The following is a 21849-nucleotide window of genomic DNA, read 5'->3' on the forward strand; positions in this document are numbered from 1 at the left end:
GGAGTGACTGGATGGACTTGAAGTAAAAAATGGGACATGTTCTCCAGGGGGACACCTGCCTGCCTGTGTCTGAATACAGGACCCTCACACCCCTAATCCTAACACAAGACGGGGCTGGGCAGTGCAAAGACCAGCTGCAAAGTCTGAACTACATTTTTCCATTAACTCCTCAAAGAAATGTTTACTAAACGATTATTTACTAGTCATCCTTCCAGGTAGTAAGAATATAGCGGTGAAAGGCAAGGGTCGTGGCTCATGCATTTAATCCCAGCACTCTAGAGGTAGAGGCAGGCAGATCTATGAGTTCAAGCCCAGTGTTCTATATTAGTTAATTCTAAGAAAGCTAAGGCTACACAGTGAGATCCTGTCTCAACAAAGAATATAGCAGTGAGCAAGGCAGGCAAGTTCCTAGAACTTGAAGTCCTAACCCTCAAGGAGGAAAATGCCTTAAAGGTGTTCAGATCCATTTGAGACCATGAATGCACCTCCCCATCCCTGGTCTTCCTCTCCTCTGTGCTGCCATTGTTTCTGTCAAGGTCACTGGTATGTCTCAATAACCTTCAGTGGCCCTCAAACGGCATGCTTCTAAAACTTTGTGTGTGGCCATCTGAAGGTCCCTAGCAGGCTTCTTTCCCTACCCAGCTGGTGCAGTCTTGGACAAGGGAATGAAAGAGCGCTAATGTGCACTTCTGTTTTATAGCAAAATGCATGGATGTGCATTCTATTTTATAGCAAAGTAAAAATATGCATCTCCTCTCTCTGGTTCTGTGACAATCACTTGGGACCAAAGTAACTGTAGCTGTATTTTCCCATTCCCAGAGCTCCAGGGCCCTCCAGGCTATGCCACCAATAATCCCAAGGACCCCCAACACCAGGGCATGCCCAGCATCCCTCCTCCTGGGCCAGATCAGCGATCTCAAAAGGAAAAGATGGGGGTCTTTGGGAAGCCCCTCTGACCCTAAACCCAGAACCAGGCATCACGGAGCACTAGACAGCAAAGGTAATCCTTTCTTAACCAGACAGTGACCTGGGCGGGTTCCCAGGCTCAGACACCAGCAGAGCCCCTCCCCTTTCCCACGTGTCCGGACTGTTGCCTGAAGAGGACTTTCAGCCATGTGGGCGGCGGCCGCAATTCCAAGGAACAGGAGGAGGCAGGCGGGGCAGATGGAAGCAATTACCGGCGGGAAAGAGAAGAGGAAGGCGCAGGATTGGGAGGGGCCAGCGGGGAAGAAGGGAGGGAGGGAGGGAGGGAGAGAAGAATAGAGCCTTGACTTGTCCCACTGAAGGGGATGAGAAGCCTAACTCCGGGCTAGACTTAAGTTCAGGCAGCATAGAGAAGCCTGGGTTTGTCTTTCCCTTTTGACAGTAAATCACCGTGACCTTGACATCTTTCTTTTCCCATCCCTGATGGGATTGGTTAAGACAAGCTCCAGCTAGGAAGTGGAGCAAACAGGGCTGAAAAGTGCAGGCATTGGAAACAGGTCAGTCCCAGCTCCACAGTTTATGAGTGGTGTGACCTTGGTAGAGTAATCTTCATCTTCTCCAGCCTGTTTCATTTACAAAGAGGCCTATAGGAGGTGACACAAATGGACTGGGCTGCTTCCCCTCCGCTCCGTTTTTCAGTTTTCCATTAAATAGTGTGAATTTGTGTCCATGTGCACGCGCACTCGCAACACAGCATGTTTGTGGAGGTCAAAGGACAAGCTCAGCCTTTCCCGTAGTTTGAGACAAGGTCTCTTTGGTGTTTACAGCTGCATATGCCACAGCTAGGTGGCCCTACAGTTTAGCAATTCTCCTGTCTCTCTTGTCTCACTATAAGAGCAACTACTAGTTGCTCTTATATAGCAACTATGAGGCACACTACCTAGTCTGGCCTCCCACAGGTCTGGGGGACTCACTCAGGTCCCTATGCTTAATTCGCAGGTGCTGTACCCACCGAAGCATCTTGCTAGCCCCAACTATTTTTTGAGTCAAAACCTCCTGTAATTCAGCTTAGCCCTCGGCTTGCTTTGAACTTCTGGTCCTCCTGCCTCCACCTCAAAAATACTAGAATTACAAGGATGAGCCACCATGTCTGGCTCTAAAACTCCCCCAACCCCTCTTCTTTTGTTGTTGCTTTGAGACAGGGTTTTTCTGTGTAGCTTTGGAGCCTGTCTGGGAACTTGCTCTGTAGACCAAGTTGGCCTCGAACTCACAGGGATCTGCCTGCCTCTGCCTCCCGAGTGCCGGGATTAGAGGGGTGCACCACCACTGCCAGGCGAAGTCCCTTTACATTATAGCATTATTTTTCCATGAGAGAGGACATGGGGTAGAACAGGGATACACATGGCATCCCTACAGCAATTGTAGAACTCACACGTAGAAGATTTGAGTCAAAGGCAGAACTACTGTGTGTTTTGGCCCAGCACTTACAAAACTGGTCCCTGGACTCTTCAAACTGCTTCCCTTCAAGGATGAAAGCAAGATCTTAGAGCCCTTGACCCCAGGCCTGAGCAAAGTTACAGGCAGGAAGAAAGGACTATTCTCCAGTTTCATTGGCTCTTGGGCATCCCTACACTCACTGTGCACCACCTCAGTCTTTTTTCTTTTTTTTTCTTTTCTTCCTTTCTTTCTTTTCTTTTTTTTTTTTTTTTTTTGTTGTTGTTTTTTCGAGACAGGGTTTCTCTGTGCAGCTTTGGAGCCTGTCCTGGCACTCGCTCTGGAGACCAGGCTGGCCTCGAACTCACAGAGATCCACCTGCCTCTGCCTCCCGAGTGCTGGGATTAAAGGGGTATGCCACCGACGCCCGGCCATCACCTCAGTCTTAGCAGCAGCACCCTCCTCCCCGGCCAGCCTGGAGCAGATCCCAGAGCTTCAGAATCTAGACAATCATATCAGCCTCTGCACAGCAGCTTTGGGTGTCATGTGGGAAGAGCTGCACTTGTGGGCACCATACCCTGAAAGCCACAGGCCAACATAACCCTTGGATGGTTTTCAGAAGGGGCTCTGGCTGAGATCTGAGTAGTCCTTGAGGCCACATGTGACCACCACCTCCACTTGCGTTAGTCAGACACACCTCAGGAGTGTAGATTGTGGGGGAACAACACTCGCCGTCTCATAGAGGGGGCTCTGAACATTCACACAGATGTGTTCATGCTTCTCTGGAAAAGGTAGGAGGGAGGTGTAGGCTAATGACTACAGCCACGTCCAAGCCATTTCCTTGTGGAAACTAAAAACTTGGGTCAAAGCCAGGGGTCTTCAGGAAGAAGGAGGATCCTGAGGGACATAGGAAAGTGAAGTGGGAGCTATGTCACCCAGCACCATCCCATTGCAGGGAAGAGGCTGAAATGGTGCTATGGAACTCAACACTGGGGATGGGGCAGGTAGAGTAAGCCCCACTTGCCCTGCCCTCCGATGTTCAAAGTCTATCTCCTAGTGGCTTCAGCTCTGCCTTGATCCCAGTCTGTAGGTTAACCTTCTTAGGGCCCCTGCTCCCTGAGCCTTACAGCTTGCAATTCCTTCTGATCATCTGAAGCAGAGCGGTGTCCTCCCTCCCATGCACGGTGCAAACCCTGAACCACTATGACAGAGGGGTTCTCTCCTTCATTGGGCAACCTTGGGGGAGGTACTCTGAGGAGAGAACAGAGGCCTGGAGTGGCCTGCTGTGCAAGGGCCGATGCCAACCTAGTGGAGTAACTGCAGACTGGCAGTGACTCTAGATTGCGCTAAGAAGTGGGATTGGCCCATTTCTCCCTACCCAGGGAAGTAAAGAGGTTCTTCCCAGGAATTTTGACAGTTCCAGAAAGGGGCAGATTTTTAGTTCTACCCAGAAAATGAAATCCTATGAGACTAAAACAGCTGGCCAAGGGTAGAGGGGCCAAGGCACTCTGTGGGTGAGTCACTGCCTCAGGGAAGGGAGCAAGAGAGGAAGGGATGATAGCCTAGAAGGCACCAGGGACTTCCTCACCTTGCACCTCCACTCCTAGTGAAATGGAGGCGTCTTCTCTTTGAGGAGTAACCCATTCCCAAACTAAAAATGCCCTTTCAGTTGAAAGGCTATACAGGTAACTTTGAAAGAAGTGTGTATGAGTGTTTTGCCTGTGTGTATTTATGTGTACCACATATGTGCCTGGTGCCTACAGAAGCCAGAAGAGGGTGTTGTATCCCCTGAAACTGGAATTAGCCGTTATATGGGTGTTTGAGAATTGAGTCTGGGTTCCCTGCAAGACCACCCAGTGCTCTTAACCACTGAACCATCACTCCAGTGCCAGAAGGGGGTTATTGAGACAGGATCTCATGCAGCCTCGTTGGGCATCAAACTCCATATGAGCAGATGACCTTGCTGGTATCCCATCTCCTGAGTGCTGGGACTATAGGTATGTACCACCACGTTAAGTTTAGACAGTGTAGGGGATTAAACTTAACAGGTTTAGACAGTCAAGCACTTGACCAACTGCATCCCTTGTCTTTGACCGCCCCAGTACTGGGATTGTAAGCAAGTGCTCTGCCACACCCCCAGTTCCCAATTCACTTTTAGGACTTCTGTTTACAGATAAAGTCTCTTTATCTCCACTGTCACCTTGAAGTCTTTGGGGGCTGGCCCCAACTCCTAGCTCGCCCTCGGGGAGTGCAGAGTTTCACTAAACAGCCAAAGAAGCTCTCTATGCACTCTCTATGCTCTCCCTATGCAACAGGACAGGCCATGCATGGGATGCTCAGAGTAAGGGCAGAGGCAGAATAAGTTTGAGAAAAGTGGGTGGCCTCAGCTTCCTCAGAGAGCATTTGCAGGCCAACTCCCAGCACAGCAAAATGTGTCTAGTTATTTCCCAGACTCTAAGTAACTGGCACCTCCTAGGTAGCACTCTAGGACTGCTTGGGAAATAAGGTTATAGAGGTAGTTTCAATGGCAAATACACAACTCTTTTTCTGTACCAGCACTTTCCAAAGTACTTAAACCTCCTGGGTAGAGGCCTAGGGGGCCAAGGAGGGTCTGTAGAACTAGTTGTACTGAGGTATAGGTTCATGCCCCTGTGACAGACAACCTACACTGTAGCACTGCCTACACCCCTAGCCTGCAGGCAGTAGCAGCCTTCTAAGCCTGGCCCTAGGGATCCAGCCTGCAGAATGAAGAACACAGCAGATCAGGCCTTATAGACCAGAAAAGTCTACCCCTCAAACTGGGAATGGCAGACACGTTGGCATCTCGGGGCTGCCCAGAGGTCCCAGCCAGCAAGGATCTCAGAGAGGCACCCAGAACAGACATGACAAGGGTTCTGCCTCCAGGTCTAGCTCAAACTATTCAATCCTATTCCTTCCCAATGTTCACCATCCAGACAACTTGGAAGCACAGCTGCCTAGACCCAAAGACCCCCTCATATCTCGGCTGACTCCTTGGACACAAACAGCCTGCAGTTGGCAAGCCCACCTTCGGGCTCTGCTTAGCGACCCTGCAACTCCAGCACAAGGCTGACCCTGCAGAGCTTGTCTCCTCTAGCAAAGCCAGCCCACATGCCCTGGACTTCAGAGGATGCTAGGGGTAGTGGACACCTATTCAGCCTGGGCGCAAGAGCTACAGGGGTGGGGATTAAAAACTTTCCGGAGGATTGTCCCGTTTGCTCACTCCAAGAGAGCGAGACGAACCAGGCTTCCCGCGAAAATCGAGTCCAGGAAAAGGGACCCGCCCCACATCGACCCCGTGCATCGTGGCATCCACGTGCCGGGCCCGACCACCTCCCCGAGCCGCAGAGCGAGGCTGGAGCTCCGGCCGCCCCGGCAGCCCCGGCGCTCCCCGCCCTCCGCCGCGGGGCCCCAGAGCCCGGCTGCCGCGTACTCACCCTCGCGGGTGGAGCGGGGCGGGGCGAGGTAGATCCGCGCGCAGCTCCGATCCGCTAGGCGCCCGGGCTGGCGGGGCAGCACTGGCGCAGCGGCTCCGCTCGGCCCGGTCCCTGTCCCGGGAACGGGGCCGGCCTGGGAGCAGGCAAGTCCGCCTGAAGGGGAGGCGGGGGCCAGGGCTCGGGCGGGGGCGGGGAAGGGGCCGGACACGCTTGCGCACACGGCCGGGAAGCCGACTGCCGAGAACGCGGCGCTGGAGGGAGGGCGCGGAGGAGGGAGGGTGTGCCGAGGGAGGGAGGGCGGGTGCGGAGGAAGGAGGGAGCTAAGGACAGAGGGTGGGCGCCGGGAAGGGAGGGCGCGCGCAGGAGAGAGGGCGGGGGGGCGCGAGGCCGCCAGAGGACTGGGGTTGGTGTGGAGGCCTCCGAGGTCCGGAGAGAGGCGCCCGGGGTGCAGGAGGCCGGATCGGGTGAGGGCAGGCCCAGGGGCAAGGCTGCTTGTGACTGGCGCCAAGATGAGTATGCCCAACATAGTGATACCACCCTCTCCTGGGAACAATAAGAACCAAGAAAGGCTTCTTTGCTGTCCCCGGACGGTGAAAAGTGCCCTTTTCTCTCTGTGGTAACTGAGGTACAGGAGTGGGAGTCCATCCTTCTTTCCAGTATACCCCCATGCCCTCATGGCTGGCCCGGGCGCCCCAAACTGCCCCCTCTGCACCCTCCCTTGCATACCCTGACTTAGCCTCGGATAACTTCTCAGTTTCCGTTCTTGCTGAAGGCGCCAGGCATCCTGTCTCCAGGGGAAACCCCATCAAGCCTTTAACCCTGATTCCTTGGGCTAGATCTAGAATTGCCTGAACTGAAGAAGAGTGCAGAAACCACCCTGCAGGACTGACCTTTTCAGGAGTCATCAGTTTTACCGAGTTCCTAACATGAACACCCTGGGACACCAATAAAAGTGTCAGATCCAGTCCCTGTCCTCAGGAAGCTTACTATCCAGCTGCAGAGAGAGGGCTTACAGTGCACTCCCTTCAAGAACTAAGCAGCACAGGATGTGACTAAGTTTAAGATATGAATAACTGACAGTAAGCGCCCAGGGTTCCAGTGAAGTGGCAGTTTAGTCATTTTCAGGGGAAGCTGGAGGACTCCCCTGATGGGAACCTCCAATTCACAAGTTCTGCTCTGTAAGAACAAAATGAAGAGTCAGCCTCCAGCTTCTTCCATTGATGAAGGTTTCTACCTAAATTATACCTTGCATAGGCAGAAGCTGTTTGGCATCTCACCAAAGCCTAGTTTTATTTGCACGATGCGTTTGGCTGGCCTGTCAGTCAAGGATTCATTCAACAAATATTTATTACATATCATATCCTGGTCTGGAACTATGCTGTCAACAGAGAGCACAATGACTATGTCTGTTTGTTGGACAAGTCAAAAAGAAGAAGGAAGATTCCTACTTTATAAAAGAAAATCTGCCACAAGAGAAACAACTGCCCTAGATGTGTCTGGCAAGCTGATCGAAGAAACAGCCCAGCCTCCAAACCTGGCTAAGTCTTCACCAAAGTAGGTTTAAAGACAAGTTCACACTTCTTGCTAAGGGCCATGAAAAAAAATCCTGCAGCCATTAAAACTGAGCTTAAGAATCAGTTTTTTGCTCCTGGAGACCTGAGTTCCAACCCTGCCTCTACCACTAAATACATTTTCTTTTCTTTTTTTTTTTGGGGGGGGGGGCGGCGTTTCAAGACAGGGTTTCTCTATGGCTTAGGAGGCTGTCCTGGAACTAGCTCTTGTAGACCAGGCTGGTCTCAAACTCACAGAGATCGGCCTACCTCTGCCTCCCGAGTGCTGGGACTAAAGGTGTGTGCCACCACTGCCCAGCACCTTTCCTTTTCTTACTAGAAAAAAAAATCATTTGAAATAACTGAGCTTATTCAAAGGGCTATTGTTAGTACTGAATGAGGCAATGGAGGTGAACTTGTCCTGAAATCACAATATGATATGTGTAACTTCTTATGCTCTTATTAAACAGGTAGAAGAATACCTTTTTGTTGTTGTTGAAAAAGTAATTTTTAAAAAAAGAAAAAGTATTTTTAATAAAGATACATTTTAAAAATTGTATTTTATTTAATAAACATTTTTTCATTTGTTTTACATACCAACCACAGTTTCCCCTCCCTCCTCTCCTTTATACCCTCCCCTGACTCCCATCTACCCCCCCCCCATTCACTCCTCCTCCTTCTCTATTCAGAAAAGGGCAGGCCTCCTATGGGCTAGAACAAAACATGGCACATCAAGTTGAGGTAGGACTGTGCTTCTCCTCCTGCATCAAGGCTGAGGTAATCCAGCATGGTGAACAGGTTCCCAAAAGCCAGCTAAGTGCCAAGGACAGGTCCTGACCTCACTGCTAAGAGCCTTACAAACAGACCAAGTTACACAACTGTTACCACATGTTGAGGGCCTAGGTCTGTCCCATGAAGGCTCCCTAACTGTTGGTCCAGAGTGCATGTGCTCCCATGAGCTCATGTCAGCTGTCTCTGTGGGTTCCCCCATCATGACCTTGACCCCACCCCACCCCCACTCACCCCCTGGCTCATACAGTCCCTCCTCCCTTTCTTCAGCAGAATTCCCAGAGCTCAATCTTGTGATTGGCTGTGGATCTCTGCATCTGCTTCCATCAGTTACTGGATGAAGGCTCTATGATGACAACTAGGGATTTCACTATTCTGATTACAGTAGATGGCCATTTCAGGTACCCTCTCTGCTACTGCTAGGAGTCTTAGATGGGGTCATCCTTGTGGATTCCTGGGAGTTTCCCTGGACCAGGTTTCTCCCTCACCCCAAAGAATACCTTTTTAATTTTCAAAATTCATTCACATAACAATTTCCCAGCCTATCCCAGTCCTGATCATCGGCTTTAGGTCACCATGTGTCTATGACATTTCCCTTCCACTTTTCTTCCTCCTCCTCCTTTTATTTATTTTTTTAACATAGTCTCACTAAGTAGCAGCCCTGGCTGACCCCAAACTTGTGATCCTCCTGCCTTAACCTTCTGAGAACTAAGATTACAGGAGTGCCACCATGCCGGGCTTCCTGTCCAGTTTCTTCACAGTGTAGACAGAAGCTGAGTCAGCAATCTATGTGCTATGTCCTCTGTGGAAGGGAGGGAAGAAATTCTAGTACACAGGTACTCTTTAATCCCAGTCCCTGTGTTCTAGGTCCTCAACAATTCCACTGTACCCTTGACAGGGCACTACAAGCTGCTTGCCAAGAAACAGGGGGTAACAACCTGGGCTCTGGCCTGGAAAGACTGTTCTCAGGCTAGCTGTACTGAGGTGGGCCAAGACAACCTCAGCATAACAGCAGGGAGTCCTACACAGCTGGTGAGCAATACTACCTCCATCACCATGTCTTTGCTTCTTTTTTTACCTTTCCTATTCTCCTATGGAAGACGTGGTGAACACCCCTGATGGAACAACCAGGGAAACTCAAACAGAGGGCGGGGAGACAGAAGAAGAAGGATGTGGAAAGAGGCAGGTGCATCTGAGCCTGGGAAGCTCTGTCCCTGAGGCTTCTCCTGAATAGGCAGCTGCCTGATAAATGTGCCTACCAGACTCCTGGCTCCTGTCCCTCACATGTGCCACGTTCACATCCTGCCTACCAGGAGGAGGGGACAGCAAGATGCTATTTGAGAAAGAAATAAACCCAATTCAGCATCTCAGACGCTTTTAAAAATAGCAAACCCATGATGGTATTTCAGCTATTTTTATCAGATTTAGGTGGCTGGACCTTGGAGCTGATCTGTTCTTAGGGATCTCAATAGCAGGGGACATCTCTGTTGTAGTGTTAGAAACCTGCCAGGAGGCAAAGGCTAAAATGCATTCTGGGAATCTTTAGGTTGGAAGAAATGCCAAGAAGTCATTGCATGTAGCCCCTGCCTGTCTTTAGGGCCAGTCAATTAACCACAATTTGTGACTTTTTTCCTTAAAACCTAAGCTGGGTGTACTGGCACATGGCTGTGATCCCAGTACTCAGAAGGCTGAGGCAGGAGGATCATGAAAAGTACTAGGCCTTATTAATCTACAAAATTGGTCCCCATAATTTCATAGGGAGTGGCACTATTAGGAGGTGTGGCCTTGTTGGAGTAGGTATGGTCTTGTTGGAGAAGTGTGTCACTGTAGAGGTGGGCTTTGAGGTCTCCTGTATGCTCAGGATAGCTCTGAGTGTCTCAGTTGACTTTCTGATTCCTGCAAGATGTAGGACTCTCAGCTCCTTCTCCAGCACATGTCTGCCTGCCTCCATACCCCCCACCATGATGACAATGGACTGAACCTCTGAACTATAAGTCACCACCTCAATTAAATGCTTTCCTTTATAAGAATTGCCATGTGCCGGGCATTGGTGGCACACACCTTTTAATCCCAGCACTCGGGAGGCAGAGGCAGTCGGATCTCTGGAAGTTTGAGGCCAGCCTGGTCTCCAGAGCGAGTGCCAGGATAGGCTCCAAAGCTATACAGAAAAACCCTGTCTCGAAAAACCAAAAAAAAAAAAAAAACAAAAAAACAAAAAAACAAAAAAACAAAAAACAAAAAAACAAGAGTTGCCATGTTCATGGTGTTTCTTCACAACAATAGAAACTCTAAAACAGCCGGGTGGTGATGGCACACGCCTTTAATCCCAGCACTCAGGAGGCAGAGACAGGTGGATCTCTGTGAGTTTGAGACCAGCCTGGTCTACAAGAGCTAGTTCCAGGATAACCGCCAAAGCCACAGAGAAACCCTGTCTCAAAAAAAAAAAAAAAAAAAAAAAGAAACCCTAAGACATAGGTCAACCCAGTTTATAGACCCTGTCTCAAAAACACCTGTGTTTGGTAATGCAACACTAATACCATTGAGGATGCTGTTGTTATGACCTAATCACCTCCCAAGGGCTCTCCTCTAATACTGTCCTCTGAGGTGTTGAAATATTAACATACAGAGGCTATAGCAAGTATCTAGTCCCCAAAATCTTTCCTTCTGGATCACTTTCATGGCAGAAAAATAACTAAAATTTTACTATGCTTAAAATATTTTAAAAAATAATTATGAGTATAGATGCTTTACCTGCATATATGTCTGTGTACCATGTAAGTGCTTGTGGAGGCCAGAATAGGATGTGGGACCCCTGGAACTGGAGATACAGATGGTGTGAGCTGCTGTGTTAGTGCTGGGAATCAAACCCAGGTACTCCAGAAGAGCAGCCAGTACTCTTAACCAGAGTCATCTCTCCAGCCCCTCCTTTTACTTCATCCTCATAAACCCTATGGCACCGGGGAGCCAAAGACAAGTGGCTTGCTAGTGAGTTATCAATAAGTTCAAGATTCTGCCCTCTTCCTGCCAGCTTTCTTTTGAGGAAAAATGTTGGGATGTACCTCAATGGCAGAATAGTTGCTTAGATTGCATGAAGCTATGAGTTCAACCTTTTGGGCTGTAATCCCAGCACTTGGGAGGCAGAGGCAGGCAGATCTGATTTCGAGGCCAACCTGGTCTACAGAGTGAGTTCCAGGACAGCAAGGCTACACAGAGAAACCATGTCTCAAAACAAAACAAAAAAACCCAATAGTAATAGTAAAATAATAAAACATACGGGGCCAGAAAGATGGCTCAGCAGTTAAGAACATTGGCTGTTCTTCCAGAGGACTCAGGTTCAATTCCTGACACTCACATGGTGGTTCACACCATATGTAACTACAGTTCCAGGGGATCTGATGTCCTTTCTGGCCTTCATGGGCATAGTGCACACATGGTACACAGACATATGTGCAGGAAAAAACACTCATACACAGTAAATAAAAAATGTAAAAGTATATACAAAAATATGTAAGTACAGATTTTTTTCTTGATACTCTCTAAACAAAGTAGAGTAACAAGTGCTTACATTGCACATTATAAGTAATCTAGAGGCAACACAGCTTAAAGGAGGATTTGCATTGACAATATTACACCTGAGATACTTAAACATCCAGAGTTTGGGCCTCAAGGGTATGTCCTGTAACCAAACTCCCAAGGACACCTAGGTAAAGACTATTCAAATGCTCTGGGTAAGGGACTATCACAAGAGAAATGTTTTCCAATATTACTTTGTGTACGATTGTTTCTTGACTTGTTTCTCATTTTAGAGCTCTTTATTCAACAGAGACATGCCAAATGGAGCTTGAATGCATTCTTTCCCTTGGCTCTATGCTGACAACCTTGCTCTATGAGGAGGCTTTGAAGTACACAGAGAAGCCAAGGAACAACAGCAGCCACATGTCCTTTGCTTCTCACCTCCAACCAGGCCGGAAGAAAGCAGCCAAGCATCAGAGGCTAAAAGCCAGTTGTGGAGGTGTCCCTGATTTATCAGGGAAGGACAACATCTGCCATTGCCCCAGCAGGAAGATCTCACTGCAAGAGCAAAGCTGGCATTTGCAGTTGGTCAGGGAGGATTAAGCATAATGTACCCTGCTCAGGAAGCTCTGTCCCAGGAGACAGGGCATTGAGCTCTGAAGTAACAGGAGAAAAGCCTGAGGTAGAGGTATGGTTGTCACTCCACATTGCCCTGGTCTGGGAACCCAGGCACAGGCCCCTGGGCAGAAGTTTCAGCTTCCCGGTACTGACATACACCCTGTAACAATGTCCCAAGAGGATGAGAGCTCCATGAAATGATTTGCTATACAAATGTAAATTGTCACAAATGTTGATTTGCCTTAAACTCTGTCTTAAACCCAGTCAAGACAGAATCCCAGGTGTTGGCAAGCCAGAAAGAATAGTAAGATGTTCTTATCTTCAAGGTCCTCTCAGTCCAACAGGAAAGGCAACAAAAGCCAACAGATACAACAGGATTGGAAGGAGGCCAAGTATGTGAAGCTACCCAGACAAGTCATGTAGGAGAATCTGTCAATAAAGGTTATCCCATAAAGACATAAAGGGTATTGTTAGGATCTTAACACCACCAGACTGCAGCCAGGATGCCTGGCAGGAGCCTCAGTAGGGTGAGGCATTGGGGCTCAGAGATGGGGTGGGAAACAGAGGTCTAGGGGAAAAGTTGCCATCATCTTCTTGGGTGGATAGTGCCAAGAACTGGCTGACTCTGAAAAGGCCCTTGCCAGACCTCAGGCAAAGACTAGACCAGTATAAGAAAACTGGGCTGGAGAGATGGTTCAGCAGTTAAGAACACTGGCTGCTCTTCCAGAGGACCTGGGTTCAATTCCCAGCACCCACATGGCAGCTCACAACTATGTGTAATTCCAGTTCCAGGGAATCCGACATCTTCACACCAATGCACATAAAATAAAGTTAAATAATTTTTTTTAGGGGGGTGGGGGGTTGAGACAGGGTTTCTCTCTGTCCTGGAACTCACTCTGTAGACCAGGCTGGCCTTGAACTCACAGAGATCCACCTGTCTCTGCCTCCCAAGTGCTGGGATTAAAGGCATGCGCCACCACCACCTGGCTTAAATAAATTATTTTAAAAAAACAAAGTATAAGAAAACTATATACTTCTTATACTTCCAAGTATAAGAAAACTTAGTGAGGCCTGGAGGAGACCTCTCTGAGATACCAGGTAAATAAGATTTATGTCACACACCTCCTTGCAGAGTAAGCCAAAAGGAAGACAGGATTGATTAACAGAACAGGCATGGGGAACCAGAAAGCCATCCAGAGTACAGGTCTATGCCCTAGGGAGGTATACCTGGCCTTTCCAGATTTAATTACTACCCTTGCAACTACAACCCCATGACCCCTCTTGCTTGTCTACATGAATGAGAAGGCTGCTTCCTCCCTGTAGGTTGTATATCTAACCACCACCCCACCCTATACAAGCCAAACATAATGGTATTATTGCAGGTAACATGAGAGTCAGCCTGAACTCACGCAGCACAGTTGGTATTGGGAGGGGTGGGCAATGAGCATGGCTTGTGGTAGAGGGGTGGTGTGATCTGGAGGGAGGCCTCATGTGGCATCTCTGCAACTCACCTCCCACCCATCATGTCTCATTCCCCTGAGGCTCCAGAGCACATTCAGTGCCATTTGTTTTCAAACAAGAGGTCACTTCCCTGGTACCTGAAAAAGGAGCAGGTGAGATCAAGGAAGCAGCCCTGCAAGCTGTAAGTTCAACGCAGAGGTCTCAGTCAGTCTCCTCTCCACAAACCCTCAGCATTGGCACACAGCTCTGTCCAGCAGAGCACTGACTTTCTGTTCAGAAAACCACTGGTCTGTGTGGCAGCCATGAAAAGATCTGGCCTACAGACACACCTGCTTTGGTGACCACCAAAATAACAAGTCCATGTGGTGGTTAGATACATACATACCTCAACCTGGAGTGCCTGAACAACTGCAAAGTAAGCTGATTTAGAATAACAGTAGCTCTGTCATGCCTCCCCTGGACTTGCTGGAGGCTAGAGTGGCCTCAGGTTCTCTGACTACCTACTCTAATCTGCTTTTTATAGGCAATCTCTCAGGAGCACCAAGGTCTGAGGGCTCTCCACCATAGGCAGTGTGGGTCTGGAGCAAGAAACAGCATCAGGGCCACCACTGTGGGGCCTCACTTGCTCACTGAATCATGCCTCCTGTTTCTCAGGCCAGGGGATGCAGAGACACAGCCACCCCTCTTCCTCATGCTTTCCTCCTAGTCACTTCAGAGTCAAACATCCTACATCTCAGGAGAGAGCTTCCAGAACAGGGCACAGTATCTTTAGCCTTCCCCTGCCCAACAGTAAACACTGGCTCTGCTCTGGCAGTAGGATACAATTGTCTTCTGTGCTGGAGAGTGAACTCCTGGTACTTGCTGTGGCCTTGTTCTACTCAACAGTGGCAGATGTCACTCTTCTGAGGTAGGGTTCTGCCAGGTCCATGACTGGTCATCAGCCTCTGGTACCCTGAAGTCCATTCCTGGCCCCAAGATTCTATGAAGCAAAATTCTATCACACCCTGGCCTCGGCCCCTCCACTGCTACCAGATCATTTGGCCCTGACAGTGTATTCAATGTTCTAACTGCCCTGTATGAGTTTGTTTTGTCTTCCTGCCTAGATAACAAACCCAAGGCCAGGGACTTGCTGACCAAATAACAGAAGCAAAGGCAGACTTTTGGGGTTTGCATAATCTGATCTTCAAGAAAACACTCCTCATTTCAGGCATCAATCCCCAGCCCTCTCATCAAATTTATCCACACCCTTGATGCACATACAGGGTGTAACCTCATTGCTGGGAGGGAAGAAGGAAGTGGCAGCTAAAGCCTCCACAGACTGTTTCCGGAAAGGTTTTGAATTTGGTTTTAGGGCTGAGAGTGAATGTGCCCAAAAGGAGAGTTGGTCAGAGAGGCACATGGCAGTAGACCTGGAAGGAGTATACAGAGAGCAGATTCAGGGGTCAGCAGGTACAGGAGGCATGGGGAGGTGGAGGAAGTCCTTGAACCTTCCAAGAGGCTGTGACTCACTGGTTGTGGTAACACCCTGAAAATTTCCACCCTTCCCAAGGTGTCCCCACCAGCTCTGCCCACTCACCTTCCCTACCACCTGTCTTCCCTCCACCAGGCTACATCCACAGCCTCACCAATAACAAAGTACTTTATTCTCCTGTGAGGAATACAACAGTACAAAATACATCTTACACTTGACCTCTGCTAAAAGGTCAAGAAACTACAAAAAATTTTTTAGGAAAATCACTCAGAGATAAAAGCCTAGCCCACACTACCCCAAACCCAGCCCACTAGCTCCCCTCTCTTCAGGCACTCTCAGCAACTCTGGTTTGCTGGGCTTCCTTGCAGGAGCTGAAGCAGGGGGTCATCGGTCCTAAGCGCAAAAGTAAGAGTGCGCTGTTGATAGTGTTTGGGGTCACACTCCAGGTTCTCAATCACTTCAGCCAGCAGGTGTGCCCGCTCCACACCTGAGCCGGGAGCCTCAAAGCCCAGGGCAGTGAAGTGCACGTGCAGGTGATAGTAAGAGGGCAGGTAGTGTAGGTACACGCGAAGGCGGTCTCCTGTCACCTGGTAGCGCTTCAGGATGGCTTCCTGGTGAGGAAAGACAGTGGCAAAGGGTCATTATGCTGCCAAGGAGCCAGCATCCCATCCTCTGACTACCCCAACTGGACCCCTTACATCCTTACTACAGTTGGCCAGGGATGGCTTATAAACACCCCCACCTGCCCTCTGCCCCACCTGCCTTTGATCCTGGTCTTCTCTCTAAGAAATTGAAAAATGTGGTGATGCATCCTAGCTGAGAAATTCCCCAAATGGAAAAGTCTCTGTCAGTCACTCCAAGCCCCCAGAAAACATGGGCTTCTTTCTTTGGTAGTCCAGGAAGTCCCAGTACCTAGGGTCAGCCCAGAGTCCTAGGATCGGAGACCTATAGCACCTATCAGTCTTGAAGTAGGCAGGAAGAATCATCCTCTTGGGATGAGACTGTGTGGAGATGGGGCTGTGCTAGAACTTGGTAAAAGGGAAAGGATGCAGAGAGGGATTTCAGACCTTGGCAGGGCTCCTTGCAAAAGAAGAAAGCAATTAAGTTGGCCCTGGTTCCCTTTCACACCTCCACCTTACTCAGAGACAGAAAGAGTTCTACCAACCCCACAGCTCCACCAGAGAAGAAAAAAAACAAAACAAAAAACAAAAAAAAAACAAGAAAAAACCAAAACTTAGGCCTCTGTGGGAACGAGTTGAACCCCAAATCATACTCTGCCTTTCATGCTACCAGTGGAGAATCAGTGCAGTGGGGTGGGATGGGGGTGAGGGGCTTCCTGGGATAAGCAGAGCTGATGGCCAGGGCAAAGCTACCCAAACTGCCAGGGCAGAGAAGTGAGACTCAGTTCCTTCCTGAGAGAATACTTCTCTCTGCCACTGGACATATCCAAAGGCTACTTCTTGAGAGAAACTAGTGGCCCCCAAAAGGAAAAGACAGCCAGAGAAGGGCACCAAGGAGCAGAAGACAGTTAGGACATAGTTTCTAGTAAGTACCCCCGTACTGTTCTGAAAGGGGCAGAGTGCCTCCTGGTTAGGTACCCTTGTGACTGTTGGCCCTGATAGACAGATGTCTTTACATGTTTCAGAAAAAAAGGCTGAGGTTCAGCTTGTACAGTGGTTTCAAAGGGGATCCCAATAGATCCTGAGGTCCAGAGACCTCAGAGGCAAAGAAAATGACCTGTTCAAGAGCCCTGAGATCCTACCTAGGACCCAAACATCAGGCCAGGACTACAAACCCAAGCCTCTGGTCATTCTTCCCTCACCCTCTCCTGCCCCATGCCTCCTTTCAATGTCCCAGATAGACAGTACCACCAGAACATTAGGTGCTGCAGAATTCAGCCTGCCTTCAGTCTAGGTGAGAAGGTATGTGCATCTATACAAGTCATGTGACCAATATTTAAGGCACTCGTCTGGCACACTGTCATGAACAAGACAGATGATTCTGGGATGGGAGGGACCCAACCTATGGGGAAGAGGAGCATCCTACATGGGACCTGCAGATAAAGGCAGGGGAGGACAAGTCTGGGGGCAAGGAAAGATAGATGAAAGTAGAGCCGGAGTATCAGGCAGGACCACCTGTGAGCCAATCTAGTGAGTTCTAGTAGTGTTCACATTTGAAATCCAGACACACTTTGAGAAGAGTAAGGAAAAAGACCCAGGGGTACACTGGAATCTGCTAGAAGCCTGGGCTTCTGCATTGTGAAGCAACTCACTTGTCCTTCTCGGAGAATGTTCCTCAGTAGTGGCAGGTGCTCTGGAGTGAGGTCCCGAAGGGATCGGATACCCCGGCGATGGCAGATGGCAATCAAGTACAGGTCATCAAGCTGTGCAGACACCAAAGGAGAAACACGACAATGCTAGGTTCAGCAGGGAGGTTACCAGCCAGGGCACTCCTACCCACAAGGCCCATCCAGGAGACCCTACAGCAGGACCAATGAGCAGGTACTACAGGTGTCTGTCTGCCCTGGATGACAAGACTAGCTGAGGAACAGGATTTCCGTGTATTCTTCCTGTTAAAACATCTTAAGGATCTAGGTGTGGTGTACATGACTGTAATCCCAGCACTCAATCAGAAGGACTGAGGGTTCGAGGCCAGTCTAGGCTACACAGCAAGACCCTTTCTCAAAAAGTAGAAGAAATCAAGAAAGAAAAGGAAGGAAGGAGGAAGGAAGGAAGGAAGGAAAGAAACAAAAACAAAACAAACAACGCTCACCTCTCAAAAAAAATTTCATCATCTGGAAATGTCTTTATACTTATTCTACAGAGCTGACAGGGAGAGGTGAGCAAGTTCGGAGGAGTCAAGCACAAGTGTTTGTCCTGAGGAATTTACAACTTAATCCATGTCATTCTACTATATGAAATAAAACATGGCAGCTTTTTTCTTTCTGTGGTACTGAGAACAGAACCCAGGATCTTCTGCATGCCTATCACAATCTCTACCGCTGAGCTACTTCCGCATGACATAAAGTGACCAACACACAAGATGAAAGAGACCCCAGCTAGCTGGGTGATCCTGAAAGTTCTCCTAGAGAAGCCAGGGGGAATGGACTAGAGAGAACTATGACAGTGAAGGCTCAGAGTGTGGCAGCTCAATGTATGTGGAGTCAAAGAGGTGTATGCAGGGGTGTGGGGGACACATGGAGGAAGAGTCCAGGGGTCTGTCAGCAGCAAGCATCACAGTAACTGTCAGCTATTTCTCTTTTCCTATCTCAACAGTTCACAGAAGGCCCTTCCTGCAGTCCTTCCTGTAAATTGTGCCTGGCTGAAAACCTGAAGGTCACAATAGAGCAAAGAACCAGTGTCAACAAGATATTGTGCCAGAGAGCAAATGAACTCTTTCTCCGGCCCGGAAACCTTTCCCACACCCTCCCTGCTCCTCAAACCTTGGCCTTGCTTGGTTATCACAGTCATGTGCCTGGCTTCGGAGTGAAGTCCAGAAAGAATCCAGCAGCACTAGTCCTGAGGTCTGACCTGCTAGATTCCTCAAGGAGATAATTTGGAGACCATGAGTCACCCAGTCAAATCCCCAAGTGCCCTAACTTAAAAACTGGAAATGAGAGCATCCACATAATGCCTGGTGTCCAAGTATGTCATTCTATTCATGGTAGTCATTCTTCCCACGAGAGTTCCAAGAATCTGGGCTCTGCCCCAAAGCTGCTGTCTGAGCTGTGCCCATCAGGCCTTGTTTTACACAAGTCCCATCTGAATTCTGCCTCCATGTCTTGTGCCTAGGTAATACACTTTCACATTAGTGAGCAGTCTAAGGGGAATGCAGGAAACACAAGTGTTCTGTCACGTGACATTCAAAATAATAAAGCATTTGTTTTAAATGGTATCAGTGAACACATCCCAAACATCACACTAATTCTTTCATTAGTCATGATGACAGGTTTTCTGTAGGCAGCCAAAGATCCTCCTGGCACAGAGGAATGAGCTGAGAAAAGCTAGACAAGGACAGGTGAGGCGTGAAACTTGTACTCCAGAAGGTGGCTCATTGGTCACTCTAGGGAGACTTTATAAAACAGGATAGAAAAAAAAAACAATCAAAGTAAGTTTTCTGGTCAGGGACAAGTCTGGGAATGGCAGGAGTGTTAGCCTTATCTTAAATCCTAAGGACTCAAAGGAAGGATTCCTGGTCTGAGAACTTTAGGCCAAATAGTTTAAGCTGTGTGAGCTGAAAATACATTGTGTGTACATGCATGCACATTTATGTTCACGATATAAAAGGATTACTTCTGGAAGACAAGATGAGGTAACAGTAGTAGTTTCTGAACAAGGGGACCTGAGGAATGTGAAGTGAGGGAAAGCTCCTCAAAGCTGGAGTTCTCCATCTCCTTGATTCTTCCTTTGACCCTCATAGCAGAACAAGAATGAGAAGCTCAAATATGGCCTCTCTTGCTACTGGGGATGCTGTCAAGTTCTAAAGGAGCAATGGAGTTCACTGCTGTCACATATTGAGGAGCTGGGCACTGAATGAAATATGGCACCATTCACACACAATGCAGGAAAGATTAAGAAGGGTCAACCTTCGCAATCAAGCAAGGTGTAACACTTAAGTTGGCCCCTTCACTACTCCTGAAGTGAGGAGTTCCAGCCATGTGGCTGGGCCCAGCGCAGTGTCCAAAGCCTTTCCTATCTTAAAGAGGATAGGAAATGAGCTGCTGTGCTGGTAGGTCGCAAAGATGACTGACAGCCCTAGGCCAGATGGCTGATGATTTCTGTTCTTTGTGTCATGGCCTCAAGAGCATTCAGGGCTTCTGTAATGTAAGTGTACAAGTCTATCTTTATGTCTCTCTGTGATCCCTATGCTGTAATCTCCCTGTAGTAGCAAGCACTTCAGTCTTCAAGAGTCTCATGAGGCAGTTCTTCCTGTTCACACCTACTTCTCATGACTAATTTTTAACACAGAATTTCCAGGTGCAAGGCTGCCCCAGGGGACACAGAGCCTATAGCCATGGAGGCAAACATCCCCCTATGCTACCTTTTGGCTAAGAGCATAGTGAGAAAAGGCTCTACTCTGATCCATGGAAGCAAAAGCAGGTGCTTATGACAGCTATGCACTGTCAGTTGAAGGAGCTCAGACCATTCTTTACTAGATAACAGTAATCAGCGCTGTAAGGGAGCAGGACCCCCAAAGGCAGGCCAGCGGCATGGAGGCAGAAGCTTAGAGGCTGGAATGTTCCAGCACCTCGTCTTTACCTGCTGCTGGTTCCACTTGAGGTCTGGGATAAGGACAAAGCCATCAGCAGGGTCCGGGTTCTCAAAAACAATTCGGTCAGCTTCGGCCTTCTTGTCAAGAATATTATACACCCACTGGAAGGAGAGAAAGAAAGGGTTTACAAACTCACTCTAGCTGACTGGACCATTCCAAGAACAATGGTCCTGCTATAAAAGGCTACAAACCCAGAATGGACAATCACTGGCTTTGGAAGACTCTCCACTTCTACCATAGCTGAATCCTGGTTATCACTGTCATCATAAAGGTCTCTGTATCTCACACAAGGCTGGACCTTTTAGGTTTCTCCAGGTCAACACAGACATACACTCCCCATCCCTGCCCCTGTACTAACCTGTCCAGTGCCCACCAAGGCAGGGTAGATACTGTATATCCATAAACTGTTCAAGGAGACCAAGAGCACAGAGGTTTCTTTCTGTAATGGCAGCCAATCACAGTGTAGTAAAGCCTTTGCTTCTACAGGATAATGAGTGAATGAGAACTGTCACCTGGAGATGCTGGAAATGCTATGTGTCAGCAGGCCTTAGTGATAGGCCCCACAAGTCAAAGCAAAACAAAAGACTGCACAGACAAAGTGGGTCTCAATGATACTCTCACAGGATTTCCAGCCCTCCTACAACCTTCTGATTAGCAGCTGAAATCTTTGGAGGACCCTTCCCTAGTCCTGAATAGACTCTGAGGACACTGCTCTACAGTTACATATAAGGGGGTCTGTAAGGAAACCAGACTTCAAGGAGGTTAGGCTGAGGGGCTCCTGAGCTCACAGCACTCAAGAGCCCAGGAGCCTCTGGTTCTTCTCTATTTCCCCAGCTGTGAGAGCCATTTGCACCCAGGAGTGTCCCACATCCCAAAGAAATAGCTGCTAGCAAAAGGGGTGAAATGAGAGCTACCCCTTCCTTCCTCCTTCAAGTCAGAAGGACTTCCAGGTTCACAAACAGAGGAGGTAAGGCCCTGAAAATCCTCTTCCCACTCTTAAGAAATGCTGGCATTGGCAGTGTCCCCAAAGGCCAAAAGCAGGGGGCTAGCCTGGGGTCTATACTCATATATTCAGTACCCAGTTGGAATGGGGGCAGGGAGTGGAGGACATTTTCTGGAGATACCTTGGCTTCTGGGGTCCCAACATTTATTCAAAGAGACACTTCAGTGCAGAGGGCTTGAAAACCCCACAACTAGATTTGCAGGACAGACCAATGAGTCAAAGGGCCTCCCTAGAACAAGCCAGGATGAGCCACTTCCCAGAAGTTGTCTGGAGAACACTTGTAAAGGGACCAGCTTGCACACAATGGCATGTTCCCTCCCAGACTCTGGATTAGGCACAAACCACACCTAAAAGTCTATT

At 48.8% G+C, this 21849-nt stretch overlaps 1 protein-coding gene across 1 annotated transcript in view; it reads right to left on the bottom strand.

Annotated features, from left to right (window-relative positions):
* Positions 1–15365: 15365 nt before the first annotated feature.
* Positions 15366–21849, bottom strand: part of Dcps (decapping enzyme, scavenger) — a 44657-nt gene continuing 38173 nt past the window's right edge. Inside the window, exons 4-6 of the mRNA XM_027411774.2 lie at positions 20474–20587; positions 17488–17598; positions 15366–15826 (exon numbers count right to left, since the gene is read on the bottom strand). Of these exons, the coding sequence (XP_027267575.1) occupies positions 15551–15826; positions 17488–17598; positions 20474–20587 (501 nt within the window). The 3' untranslated portion in view covers positions 15366–15550. The remainder of the gene's footprint in view (positions 15827–17487; positions 17599–20473; positions 20588–21849) is intronic.

This window comes from Cricetulus griseus, chromosome 4 (genome assembly GCF_003668045.3).
Source record: "Cricetulus griseus strain 17A/GY chromosome 4, alternate assembly CriGri-PICRH-1.0, whole genome shotgun sequence".
NCBI classification, from domain to species: Eukaryota; Metazoa; Chordata; class Mammalia; order Rodentia; family Cricetidae; genus Cricetulus; species Cricetulus griseus.